The sequence below is a fragment of the Xenopus laevis genome, chromosome 1L (assembly GCF_017654675.1).
Source record: "Xenopus laevis strain J_2021 chromosome 1L, Xenopus_laevis_v10.1, whole genome shotgun sequence".
In the NCBI taxonomy this organism is placed as follows: Eukaryota; Metazoa; Chordata; class Amphibia; order Anura; family Pipidae; genus Xenopus; species Xenopus laevis.
The window spans coordinates 145,453,063-145,467,166 of record NC_054371.1 but is presented as its reverse complement, the minus strand read 5'-3'; the positions used below and the strand labels follow the sequence as shown (position 1 = coordinate 145,467,166).

General features: G+C 34.2%; 1 protein-coding gene across 1 annotated transcript in view; it reads right to left on the bottom strand.

Moving 5' to 3' along the window:
• The window catches only part of ntrk2.L (neurotrophic receptor tyrosine kinase 2 L homeolog), a gene marked incomplete at its 5' end in the record, with an annotated part of 111,382 nt that overhangs the window by 68,722 nt on the left and 28,556 nt on the right, over positions 1-14,104 (bottom strand). Inside the window, 4 exon segments of the mRNA NM_001086110.1 lie at positions 964-993; positions 6,721-7,026; positions 9,033-9,165; positions 9,251-9,387. Of these exon segments, the coding sequence (NP_001079579.1) occupies positions 964-993; positions 6,721-7,026; positions 9,033-9,165; positions 9,251-9,387 (606 nt within the window).

Genomic DNA, 14,104 nt, shown 5'->3' with positions numbered 1-14,104 from the left:
AGGGCCATTTAAATTGGTCCAATAGGTTGTTGAGGTGTATTACACTTGAGGAGAGTAAATAAAATATCCAATAATCCATAAGTAAAGATTTCTTTATGGCCTGGATAGTTAATGAGAGGTAAATAAAACCTCACACCTTTTATCAAGCTTTAATTGTACCACCTAGTTGGGTCCCCCCCTTCTACCTGAGAATAGTGGAAACAAGTTTCAAGGAGTTTGATCAAATTGAATATCGCAAGTTTTTAGTTGATACCATCATCATTTAGGACCCTTTACTTAACCAAGTAAACACTTTAAATAGCAGTAAGTCTATAGGTGTATCTAACGAGCTTTCTAGGCTCCCGTTATGCTAGTTTTTGATATCACCATCACTCAATTACTTCTGTTGCAGAAAACAATTGCAAAGAGTACTCTTCCCAGTTGAACACCCCCTAAAAGTACTAACATTTTGAATAATTTTTGATCTCATCAAGAATTATTTCCTCCACTCTTTTTTGTTGGTTGGCTATCAATAATGACAGACAGTTACAGCAGAAAATGACTGAAGGAGGACAATGTTAAAGCAGTGAAAATGTATTTTGTTATAAAACTTTTCTATGACTGCCAAAAAGGAAAAAATAAATACATAAATATACAAAAATGCTCAACTGTTTAATTGCTGTGAAAGAGTTGGATTGCTCTGAAGCTGCTGAGAGAACAAGGGGGGATTAGGGGTGAACATTTTAATGTTGTTTAACTACCTCAGTTGACTAGAGGGGTTTTTCAGAATCCTCTTCCTACCTGCTTTAAGTTACAGGGGGTTTTATAGACCTACCTCTCCTTTAGAGACTTGCTGTTGTCAAGATACTGAAGTAAGGCCATTTGTTTACCACTAATACAAAACAATGTGATTTTGTTTTGTGTCCCTCTTCTGTCCCTTACCAGTCACCCACCCAATACAAGAATAGAAAATGTGTGATATACCATAAAATCCGGGGTCAGTAATCGGATTACCTAAAACATTAAAACAAAAAAGAAAAATAAATGTAAGTATAACCACTAAAATATTATATAATTTAATATGTGCTAATTTGTGGTATAATAAAGTATCAAGAGAAGCTATGTTTTCAAAATTTGTAGTCTTAAATTAATGTACAAACCTACATTTAAGAACTTTTGTACCCTTTAAAGAAAACCACCAAGAGATGCTTAATGCAAAACCCAAAGGACTTTCTTCAAGTAAGTTTTCAGTCACATGCTGTATTGCATAAGTACCATCTTTAGATAATGTTTCATTAATCATAATGAAAATACAATAAATACATTCCCCGAAAAAGATGCTTTATATGAACTCTTTTGTAGTATTGCCGAAACCATGCCATGACTATACCTCCAAACAGGCAATGGCTTCTGAGAGAGAAAAGAGTTGTGTTCAACTAAATCAATGAACAATTTGGAAATGTAGGCATCTTTGGGGTCTATCGAGTTTGGTCAGATTTTCAGAATACAATGTATTGTAATGTGTGTGTGAGGTTTACGACCTATAACTTATGAACAATTGTATTGTATCCATTTTAACAAGAATTTCTGCAGTTGGAAGTATTTAGGCTCCCCTAGTCTAAGAATTAAGCAAAATAATACAGGTATGGGACCTTTTATCCAGAATGCTCAGGACCTGAGGTTTAGGGATCTTTCTGTAATTTGGATCTCCATAGCTTAAGTCTACTTAAAATAATTTAAACAAAAAACAATGGCTTTGTTTTGCATCCAATGAGGAGTAATTATACATTAGGACCAAGTACAAGGTATCATTTTATTGTTAAAGAGAAAAAGGAAATATTGATTTTAAAATGTGAATTGTTTTTTTAAATTGAGTCTATGTGATATGACCCTCCCATAATTTGGAGCTTTCTGGATGACAGGTTTCAGGATAACAGATCGTAAACCTGTAAATATATGATAATGCTGCTGAATGATGCGTTTGATGGAAATCAAGATTGATTTAGAGCAACATATAATTATTATTAACAAAAGTGCATTATACTGGGATATATAAACAATAATATAGGTTTTTACACAATCTTATTTAACATTATATAACATTATAATACACAAAATCTATGCATATCTTGTAAATTATATAGTGAATAAAGTACACCCTCTTGTAAAACATAAGGATATTATAAGTTACCGAGGAGTTTCATGACCATATAAAAACACGAGGCAAAAGACATCGGAAATGACATCAGAGCTCACCATTTATCACTGATGACATCAGACTCACCGTTTATAAGGATATAATTTACAAGATATTCATGGCTTTTGTGTATTATATCCTTATAAACGGTGAGTTCTGATGTCATCAGTTATAAAAGTGAGTTCTGATGTCATTTCTGTCACATGACTCACTGAAATTTGTGTATTATAATAAATAAAGTACCCCCTAGTTGCTTCGGAGTTTCCTTCGGCCTCGTGCTTTTATATGGTCATGAAACTCCTCAGTAACTTATAATATCCTTATATTTTACAAGAGGGGGTACTTTATTCACTATATTAGCTACAGTATCTTTCTAACTTCTTGAACTTTAAAATTGCTGGTTTAATGGTTATCCATAATCAAATGAGATCAAAGAGGTTGTAAACCAAAATATTACATTTTCCATTAGGAAAGCAAATTTAATTATAAACACTTTTCCAAAACACACTAAATATAATTGCTAGTAAAAACACAGTATCACTCTGGCCGGAAGCTATTATCTGCTCTGTTGTTTTGTGCTGTTTTGACTACATACCATTGAAGTCCAAGAACTGTCATATAACTTATACGAACTTTATGAATGTGTAGTATTATATATCCTATTTTATTTCATTATAATATAATTATATTTTGTGGCCCACCCCTTTTATTTTTTTGCTGTACTAGTTTAATTATTATATACTGTACATTTATATAAATTATTATATATTATTATTATAAATGTATAACAACCCACTGAACAAGCATTAAATTCATTTGCAAGTTCATTTTCTTTTCTAAAGGTGGCCATACATAGGCCCGACCCACACAGAATCCACCAGCTGAGGGCCAAATGGACAGATGCCATAAAAGGGGCCATACTTGTTGCCGTCACCTTTGCATTGTACATTGAGATCAACCACCCAAGAGATAGGAACAGCAGGTAGTGAAAGGCCCCTCTTCATATGCTTTTAGCCAACCAACTAACGACAATCCTTGACCCCTAAGGCCATTTTAGCTTTATACGTGCTGGAGTGTTCCTCCAAATATGCCCTATCTGGCCTTAAGAAATGTTATATGAGTCTGTAAAAATTTGAATTTCAAAATTGGAATTCGAAATTCGAATTTTTAATTTGACCCTTGATAAATCTGTCCCTAGTTGTATATCACTAAAATAATACCTGTAGAAATTCAGTTTATATATACTTTTATAGTTTTTTTCTTCCAAAAGAACTTTCTGGAGTGAAAAAAAAATCCTTCTTTAATTTATTAAAAATTAATAATTAAGGAACAGATTTATCAAGGGTTGAAGTGAAAATTCAAATTTTGAATAGGGACAAGGGAATAGTTAAAAAAACTCCCATGATAAATCTGCCACTAAAAGTAAGAGTTTTCAGTTTCAAAATTTTTTTGCAAAGAAACAAGACCAATACAGGTATATCATATACTTTCAGTGTACATGACATTTTGTGTCAGATATTACTATAAGGAGAAAATTATGCAATGGCAAAAGTGCAAACTATGAGTAATAGCCATAAGTGCAATAACACGTGTAATCCAGGCTTTTAAAAACAACAGTATCTAAACTAAGTACTAAACCACGTGCGATTACTTGCATGCCTTTTGTCACTCCTGTAAACGATGGCTAATTTTAGGAACTCAGTGTAAGAAACAAAGCATAACAAGTAACTACAAGATTTGGGAAATTGAAAATACATTTGTATCTTCAGATCTGTTTGCCTCATGGACGAGATTGTTACTTATATTATAGAAAATAAATAATAAATAAGTATGGTAACAGGTATACTAACTTTACTCTTTAAAATAAACTGGCATACCACTGAGACACAAAGCTTACAGGCAGAAGCTGCTGCAATAGGGCTCACTGATGATCAAATGGCAAAGGGGACATTACTAGGGTGGGTTGCACAATATTAATGCAGTTCTAACTGCAGCTTCTCCAATGGTTTACTTTTCTAGTGGCCTGTAACCTATTATATGAATAAATTCACTTTTTTTATTTGGTAAATTGGCTTACCTGTTCCAAAAAATTCCATTAATTCAACTACCGAGAACTCCTTAGGAAATATAAAACATTAACCAAAATGTAACTTATGCTGTTGCTCTTAAGTTACAAAAAGTGTGCACCATTTAACAAAAAAGAAAAATGTAAGTGTAAATTAATTCAATAATTCACATGGGGGCGCTTTTACGTTGCATTTTTAAAAAAGCATATTTCGGGCATAAATATACACAAAATAAAGCCCTAAAAATAATGGAATACGCACTATAGCAATTCCCACTGTGCGTTGCAAGCCAGCATCCACCACGCTTGTACTTGCGTTTTTTTAGCAGAAAGCCAATAAGCCATAGGAAACACCATATTGTTGAACTCCATTAGATCCACAGGTTTCGAAATACACTTTGCTGAAATACGCAGCATATTTTCAATATGGCGTCCAAATTCTCGTAAGATAGATTGTGCATTTACGTATTTGTTACGTAGTATGCTGGTAGTGTAATTATGTTGCATATGGACGATCAGTCCAGCTACATTTTGCATGTAAATTACTTTTCTGCTTGGCTTTTTTTCACAAAAGTTTATTAAAATTCTATCAAGTGAAATTGTGGGGAATGAGAAAAAACAGAAATGCATGTTGAGAAAAGAAAACAACAGGCTGAAAAAAGCATATTATCATGCGCGCGTGGTTTCATTGGCATATTTACGCTCGATCGTGTGTTTTTAGAAACACAAAGTAAAAACGCCCCTGTGTGACCTTACCCTAAAAAGCCACAAAAAACCCAGAACCTAGCTATAATAAACACTAAAGTTAGCTCTTACAAAGCAACGTTTTATAGACAATTTTAACAACATTAAGTAAATAAATATGATAATATACTGCTTATACAGTCCCCATACCCTCCTTTTTAAAAAAATTACACAAAAGTTCAGTTTTGTGCATACAGCCAGGAATATGGAAATTGAGTCTTAATTTTGGTGGGAAATTTCCAACTGAGTTGGATCTGCATCACACAATATATTTGACTGCTAAGACTGCACTTAGCAGAGCTATTTTGGAGGGGTACCATTTCTAATAATGCCTACAGTTCTATATATTCTCCTCCCTAATGTGTACCTAATATTGTTTTTAAAGCATTTATGTGACCTGGGTCACCTCACTGACCTTGTGCTACCGGAGCAATGCTACCGTAATGCAAATGTGATTAGTTTAATTACTTGATGGCTTTATTACCGTAACCCACCAACTGTCATGATTATTTACACATACCATTACACGATAAAATGTTTTAAGCTGCTGGTGGCATAATTTTATTTTACTGTAATACATGTACTGTAATCTGCATTTCATTTGCTCATAAATCACTAAAACTCAGCTTGCAAGGCCAAAAGCCACATCTGTTTGGCTTATTGCCAAGGGACAATTAAAAGAGTCTAGATTCTTTTCTAGTCTATCGCTGGATATTATGCAAAAATATTTCCTTTTGCAATACATCTGAACATTTGGAGATACTGTCATACAACTTGACCAAAATTATACCAGAAAACCAGTGTATGAATTTGAAGTTGCATGCAAATCTTTGGCAGCATTATTTAGCAATAGAAATAAAGCGGAAAAATGTACTTAAAGGAACAGTAACATCATAAAATGAAAGTGTCTTAAAGTAATAAAAATAGAATGCAGTGTTGCCTTGCACTGGTAAAACTGCGGTGTTTGCTTCAGAAACACTACTATTGTTTATATAAATAAGCTGCTGTCTAGCAATGGGGACAGCCTTTCAAAGAAGAAAAGGCTCAGGTTACACAGCAGATAAGGTCTGTAGAACATAATGGTGTTATCTGTTATTTACGCTGCGCCATATAGCGTTTTTCAATTTCTGCCATTGCTACAGAGTAGCTTGTTTATATGAACTATAGTAGTGTTTGTGAATCAAACAGATTAGTTTTACCAGTGCAGGGCAACAGTACATGATATTTTCATTACTTTAAAACACTTTAATTTTTTTACTGCTCCTTTAAAGTATTTAATAAATTTAAATCCTTTAAAATTAACACAATATTCATTGATGGTTTTTGACTGCTTTAACATTGTAAACTCTTTTTGACACAAAAAACAACAGTGTGAGAGGAAAGGACATCATTTGATAAATCAGAAAAATCATTAAAATTTCTAATTTTAACAAATTGTAGACTTTTCAAGATGCATTAATAAATTATGAAAATCCAGTGAAAATATTCAAGTGCTGGAAAAATGCCAGAAAAAAAGTAGGACTCCTAATTACATTTGTTTTGATTTATTTAAGCTACATGCCATATGGAATGGTGTTCAGTTGACTGATAAAATTAAGGACCAGGAAATATGGATTAATCCAAATATTAATTACCATTATACTTCAGTTAGCCTTGGTGTTAGCTCACAGCCCCATTATCAAAAGAAAAATGCTTAATTAACCAGGTTTTGCATGATAGTTAAAGTGACACTTACCGTCATCTGGACCTTTCATAAAAAGAGCACTTATGGATCTTTCATCCCTTCCATATATGTTCTCAGCCCTTAATGTATAAAATCCATTGTTCAAATGTGTTGGGCTGTCCAGTTGCAAACAGCCATGGTGCTCGCTTGTATAATTACTTGTTTCATGAATCTTGCTCCAAATGAAATCTGTCTCACTAAGAATATTCCCTTCATGGAACCACTGCAATGTAGGCTTTGGATTGCCCCTCACACTGAAAGGTATGCACCAATGATGGTCCAGCGTTGGCAGGTCAATAAAAGTGATCACTGGGGGAACTGGAATAACAGTAAATACATTATACAGTGTATATATATATATATATATATATATATATATATATATATATATATATATATATATATATATATATATATATATAGTGTATATATATAAAATAATACACAAGATCCTTGAATATTCTGTAAATGATATCCTTGTAAAAGAGAAAATTAGGGGAAAATAAGAAGATAAGACTTCCTTATTTAACACATTCCCCTTTAAAACCAGGAGAAATAATGAAAGACAAATCCCAGCTCCTTAAGGAATTTGGCAATTTAGATGGAAATCTGTGTTAATTACAACAGTTCATTTAAAAATAACAGTATATAATTAGAATAATAGAATATTCCTGAGAGTACTGGGAAATGTAACCATACTTAAGCTAAGGGAATTGAACTTAAAATTGAGTCTTGCTTGATGAAGCTGGCTCCCCCTGATGCAGGATTCTATAAAAACATTTGAATTACCTCATCTGTAAGGTTTGGGTAACACCCCCACTTGTTAAATAAAATGTTTGTGAATTTAATATTAGGCAGATATTTCAGCAAACTTATTTGTGTATTTATATACACCAATATGGTGCTCCTCCATGACCAAAGCCCTCCAGGATGGGAGATGTGGGATGCTAGGGATGCAACATATGGTCTGGAACAGAGATTATTACCCACAGCAGAGAAAGGTCAGTGTTAGACAGGGTCCCCATTGTGTAATTGTAACATCACCTATAACATTATGAATTAAAATAAAGGATAAAAAATATCTTTCTATCTTTTAGTATTATCAATGTAAATAGGACCTGATTTAATTTGATGAGAAAAGCTTATCTCTTAATACAATTCCAGATTTTCCCAGATGCAATTCAATGAGAAAAACTAAACTCTTGGGGAGGGTTATTTAATAAAATCTGAATTTATCTCATTATTTTAATAAAAAGACCAAGACCAAATTCCCATACCCAATTTGACCTTTTTTATTTTTTAAAAAGCTCAAATTGATTAGTTCAGGGAAAAAAATTAAGAAAAATCTTATCATACGATAATTTGGGCTTTTCCCCCGAATAGTATGATCTTTTGGGGTTTTTGCCTGAAAAGACCGAAATGATCGGATTTTCGGGCTAAACCCAGCACAGACCACGATAACTTACAATTAGGATAGAAACCTCAGCCACTGATTCTAACACAACCTTGGCAGGTCTGAGATGGACGGATTTTCTGCTTTTTGAAGGGTTATAATAAATCTTGAAAAATTTAAGTTTCAAAAAAAAAAAAAAAACTAAAAATTTGAGCTTTCCCCAAAAAGCCCAACCAGATAAATTTGGAGTTTAGTAAATAGCACCTTAACTGGTGAGGTCTATGGGGGGAGAAAAACATTTTTTTTTCTACAAATTGAATCTCGCTCTCATGTTTTAATTTGATAAACTATAAAATAATCCATAGGGTTAATTTGCTAAGGAAGGACAAGGTCTTGAATAAAAAAAAACAGATCCCACAATGCAGCTTTCATTACATGTGAGTAGCCAATGGAAATCCACATGCACTTCCCATGCTTACCCTTACTTGCTGTAAGAGTTTACATCAAGGGGCCCATTTACTAACAATCAAATTTCAATTTTTTCCATGGAACTCTAAATATTTGTGGTTTTCCTATTTTTTTAAAAGCTCTAAAATTGGAGTGTAGAAACCACAAAACCTCTATTACAAAAGTGCGCCAAGTAAAAATTGTCAAGTTCCTTTAGAGGGCAGTGGGAGCTGTGCTGATCCTTTTGGACCTTTTAAATCAATTAGGAATCTAATTTTAGAGGTATACGTATTTTTTTCCAATTGTTCATCGTAATTTTCCGTTCTTACTTTTTTTATTCAGATAATTCACGTGTTAACGTGTTCTTTATCTTTATTTAGATTGGCTCCCAATGCAAAATATGAAGCTCTGTATTAAACAATTGGCAGCATTTGGTCAGCTATTTTCTTTACATTACATCTATTTACATTTGAATCACACTTACAGTGTACATTGAGTTCCACAGAGATATGATCTTCACCAACGCTGTTTTCTGCAACACATACAATGATTCTTTTGTTATCCAGCGATGTTACATTTTTCAGGGTAAGCAAGACTGGACGCTTTGCCATTTCCATCTGTAGTTAACATGAGAAAAATATTTTATTCTGTATAATAATATATTATATGTCAAAGTAGACCATACATAGTGTGGATGCTTACCCGTTTTTTTGAAATGATCTGTGAGATATCCCAGGAGACATTTGGGTCTGGGAGTCCGTTGGCATCACAGTACAGGGTTGTCTCATTACCTTCAAGAACTGTGATATTTATCGTACTCACATTTGCTATAGGCAACCCTGCAGAAGACACACAAAAATAAATGAGTTTTTTATTTAACATTTAACAAAAGCAACATATCAGAAAGTGGGGAAAAAGGACCAAAATTATGGCCATGTTACTTGTGATGACCACTAGGATAGCCATCTGGTTTTCGTAAGGGCTTTCCATGTCAAAACTGGTTTTCCAAATTAGGACACAACAGGACTCCTTGAATGACACAGCCAATCATTGAACACATCACAAGCCCAGCTACTAAATGGCACCCCTAGACATCACTATTATTGTATTATAATTATTAGAGAGTGCAGGTATAGTATTCGTCATTTGGAAACCCATTATATAGAAAGCTCCAAATTACGGGATGGCCGTCTCCCATAGACTCCATTATAAATAAATATTTCACATTTTTAAATGATTTCCTTATTTTTCTCTGTAATAATAAAACAGTAGCTTGTACTTGATCCAAACCAATATATATTTAATCCTTGTTGAAGGCAAAACAAGCTTATTGGATTTATTTAATGTTTAAATAATTTTTTAGTAGACTTAGGGGCCCATTTACTTAGTTCGAGTGAAAGAATAGAAGAAAAAATGTTCGAATGTTTTTTTGGCTACTTCGACCATCGAATGGGCTACTTCGACTACACTTCGAATCGAACAATTCAAACTAAAAATCGTTCGACTATTCGACCATTCGATAGTCGAAGTACTGTCTCTTTAAGAAAAAACTTCGACCCCCTAGTTTGCCATCTAAAAGCTACCGAAGTCAATGTTAGGAAGGTCCCCATAGGCTTAGCAATCTTTTTTTGGTCGAACAAAAATCGTTCGATCGATGGATTAAAATCCTTCGAATCGAATGATTCGAAGGATTTAATCGCTCGATCAAACGATTTTTCGTTTGATCGTTCGATCGAACAAATATCGCTAAATCCTTCGACTTCGATATTCGAAGTCGAAGGATTTAACTTCGACAGTCGAATATCGAGGGTTAATTAACCCTCGATATTCGACCTTAAGTAAATTTGCCCCTAAATGTATGGAGGTCCCATACCTGTACCTTTATACTTTATGAAAACTTTGCTGAAATATGTTTATTCTGATGCCTAAAGAATTCTATAGGCATTTTAAATGTTTTAGTAGACTCAGACAGTATCTATCTATCTAATAAAAACAGAAAACTCCTGTTTCTAGACCCCACACATATACTAATATAATTACTAACAGGAATTATAGAATATTTTTATTCACTTTAACATATGTTTATATAGAAATACAACACCAGAAACAACAAGATTAGGTAAGGTTGTGTGAGGTTAGGATCAATTTGAATGATAAAACCACCAGGGCCCATGCTTTGTTCACACATTCCGGCTGTGGAAATTCCTGTCTTTAGGTCTCATGTGTAATCTAAGATCAATGTGCAACCACAAAATGAAACACTGAATGGTATGCATCCTTATTAATACACGGGATTCAATGTGCTACAATTCCTACCATTGCTGAACAGCAATCGTGCAAATTCTCCAGGGCACTTCAAGTTTTTGTATAAAAATAAAAAAAACATATTGCTTCAGTTGCTCCCATTGACTAGAATTGGAAATGTAGCAAAGTGCAGTAATGAGTAGTTTTAAGCAGGGCCATGCCAAGTAGTACTGGTGCCCAAGGAGCTTATTTCCCTTCCCCTCTTCTCCTGCTTGTCCTTAGTTTAAAAATAGGGGCCAAGCAATCACAAATAACATGTTTATCCAAGTACGCATTCATTCATAGGGGGAAAACTTTGTATTTTTCTTAAAGCCATGTTGCTTCTCTGCATCACTACCTTAAATTCATAACATATAAACTGTAGAGCAAGTAACAACTATGCAGACGTATATTCCCCCAAAATCCTTCTATCTGTTCACATCTTAATATACAACACTATGGGGGTTATTTTTATTTATTTTTTTTTTAAATCAAACTTTAAAAAAAATCACAAATTTTTCGGAATTTATTAAACCCAGAGGATGGAAAAGTCCAAATCTGAAAATCCGCCATCTCAGACCTGTTGAGGTTGCATATAAGTCAATGGGAGAAGTCCCAATGATTTTTTGATGTGCGCTGGGGTATTGGCCAAATCCCGAAGCTTTCTGACTTTTCAGGCAAAATTCTGAGTTGTCGGGTGAAAAATTCGACAAATTCATGAAAATCGGATGAAAGATCCGAAAAAATCGTGAAAATTGGATTTTTCGCGTTTTTTTGGATTTTTTTCCCCGCAAACTTTTCGGGAAAGTGTATTAATAAATAAGCCCAAAATACCTGTGCAGATTTGGTCAGACTTTTTTTCAGAAAATATTTCAGACTTTGATAAATAACCCCCAATATGTTTAGAATATATAGATCTGACAGCTACTGTTAAAGCACCAGAAATGTAACTAAAAGACAAACTAACTTATCACTTCAACCTTTTGAAAAAATTGCCAAAGATGGGCCCACACAAAGAAAATTGATCACTAACATATACCATATACTGGCCTACAGAACCCTTCCCGAAACACCCTTATATGCGTTACTGGGAAGAGAGCCTATCAACTAACTTACTAAATTATGAAGAATGGGAGGGAATATGGGAGAACACCAATAAAAATCATCTACATGTGTTCGATATAGAGAAAACGTGCATAAAATCCTACTTAACTGGTACTACACCCCAGATAAACTCCATGCCATATACCCAAACACAACAGATGTTGGAGAGGCTGCAAAGAACGAGGCACATTAGCCCACTTGATGTGGTACTGCCCAATAATCGTCCCATACTGGGAAAGCACGTCAGCACTTTTGAGCAGAGTACTTTTCCAGAACATACCAATTCATCCCTGGGTATATGTACTGGGTAAACCTCTCAGTGGGAACACCAAAGCAGACCAAAGGTTAATGAGCCACATACTCACAGCGGCTAGAAGACTTATAAGTTTAAAGTGGAAGCAGAGAATGGCCCCTACTATGAATGAAGTCCAAGATAAAGTGGAAGAAATACGGAGAATGGAATTCATTTCAGCTATACATAACAACAGCATGCCGGCTTATGATAATATATGGAAGAATTGGATGTACCATTTTCCTAACACTTACACAGCTACATGAGCGATACAAAATTTTGATGTCCATAGAATCTGTTCTAACTATGTAGTTTATGAGAAAAAGGAAATGGAAAAATATACACTCCCTGATCAGGGCCTACTTGCACTTAATTTTGCCCCATTCTATTTACCCTACACCAATATAGGCCCAAACCTACTAAACCCATAACAAATAATGAATGGAGCCGCCATATACCCCATTCCAAGCTGTAACGTTAAGTTAAACTGCACCTGGTGAAATCGGGTAACACTGTGCAATTTTATTGTATTTGGACAACTATTTCCACAACTTTACATGCTTCTGTTTCCCAACTACTTTTTTTCTATGTTTTCTGTCTTGATTATTATTTGTGAAAAATAATAAAACAACAAAAATAAAGTTATAAAAAAAAAAAAGCACCAGAAATTCTGTACAGGTATGGGACCTGTTATCCAGAATGCTCGGGTTTTCTGGATAACAGATCTTTCCGTAATTTGGATCTTCATACCTTAAGTCTACTAGAAAATCCTATCAACGTTAAATAACCCCAATAGGCTGGTTTTGCTTCCAATAATGATTAATTATATCTTAGTTTGGATCAAGTGCAAGTTACTGTTTTATTATTAAAGAAAAGGAAATAATTTTTAAAAATTTGGATTATTTGGATAAAATGGGGTCTATGGGAGTGACCCATTCCGTAAGTCAGAGTTTTCTGGATAACGGGTTTTCGGATAATGGATCCCATACCTGTAGTTGTTTGGCAAGGCATTTTTGGGGAGGACATTATGTACTGGGATTATATGAGGCTTCAATGCATACAGAAGACTTGTAGTAGTGCTGGTAAATTAGAAAAAAAGCAGAGCATGTGTGCAGTTGTTAAACGCTGCAACATATAATGCTATTCTGTCCCTGAGTCAATCATCTGTAACTGTACATTTGTTGTACAGTAGCTAATACTGCAGTCACTGTGCGGGTGGAGGTATTGTAGAACTCACAACAGCCATTTTAGCTTTATATTTTTTTTAAAAAAAAAGAGAGAGAAGAAGAGAGAGAGAGTGGTAGAAAATGGAAGGTAAGGGGCAAGGTAATAGCTCTTCTAAATTTCATTCACTTTCTAACTATTCAGAAAAAGTGTAATTTCGCTGCATTACCATCCCATTACATTTCTGTTTCCACTACACCTGCAGCTTTAACCTTGATTTTTAAATGTAGTGTATTTTAATTACAGAGAAACATGAACATCATTAGACTGAATGCTAGGGGTGGCAGAGAAGAACAAGGAAATGATCGAGAACACTTCCCCACATGACTAGTTTATTCATTTCTGTATCTTGTTTCCATAGAAACAAGCAAGAACTAGAATTACATTTTAACTGCCTTTCCATCTCTGCAGTGACAAGTAGAGAGAATGGAGGGAGGTAACAGAGAGAAAGAAAAACACGAGGTAAAGGATTGAACACTGGGGGAAAGGGCTATCAGCAGAATCATTTTCTTCTGATACAACACTGTTATACAGTACAAGCATAGGATCCATTATCCAGAAAGCTCTGAATTACAGGTCAGCCATCTCCCATAGACTCCATTTTAATCAAATAATTCAAAATTTTAAAATTGATTTCCATTTTCTCTGTAATA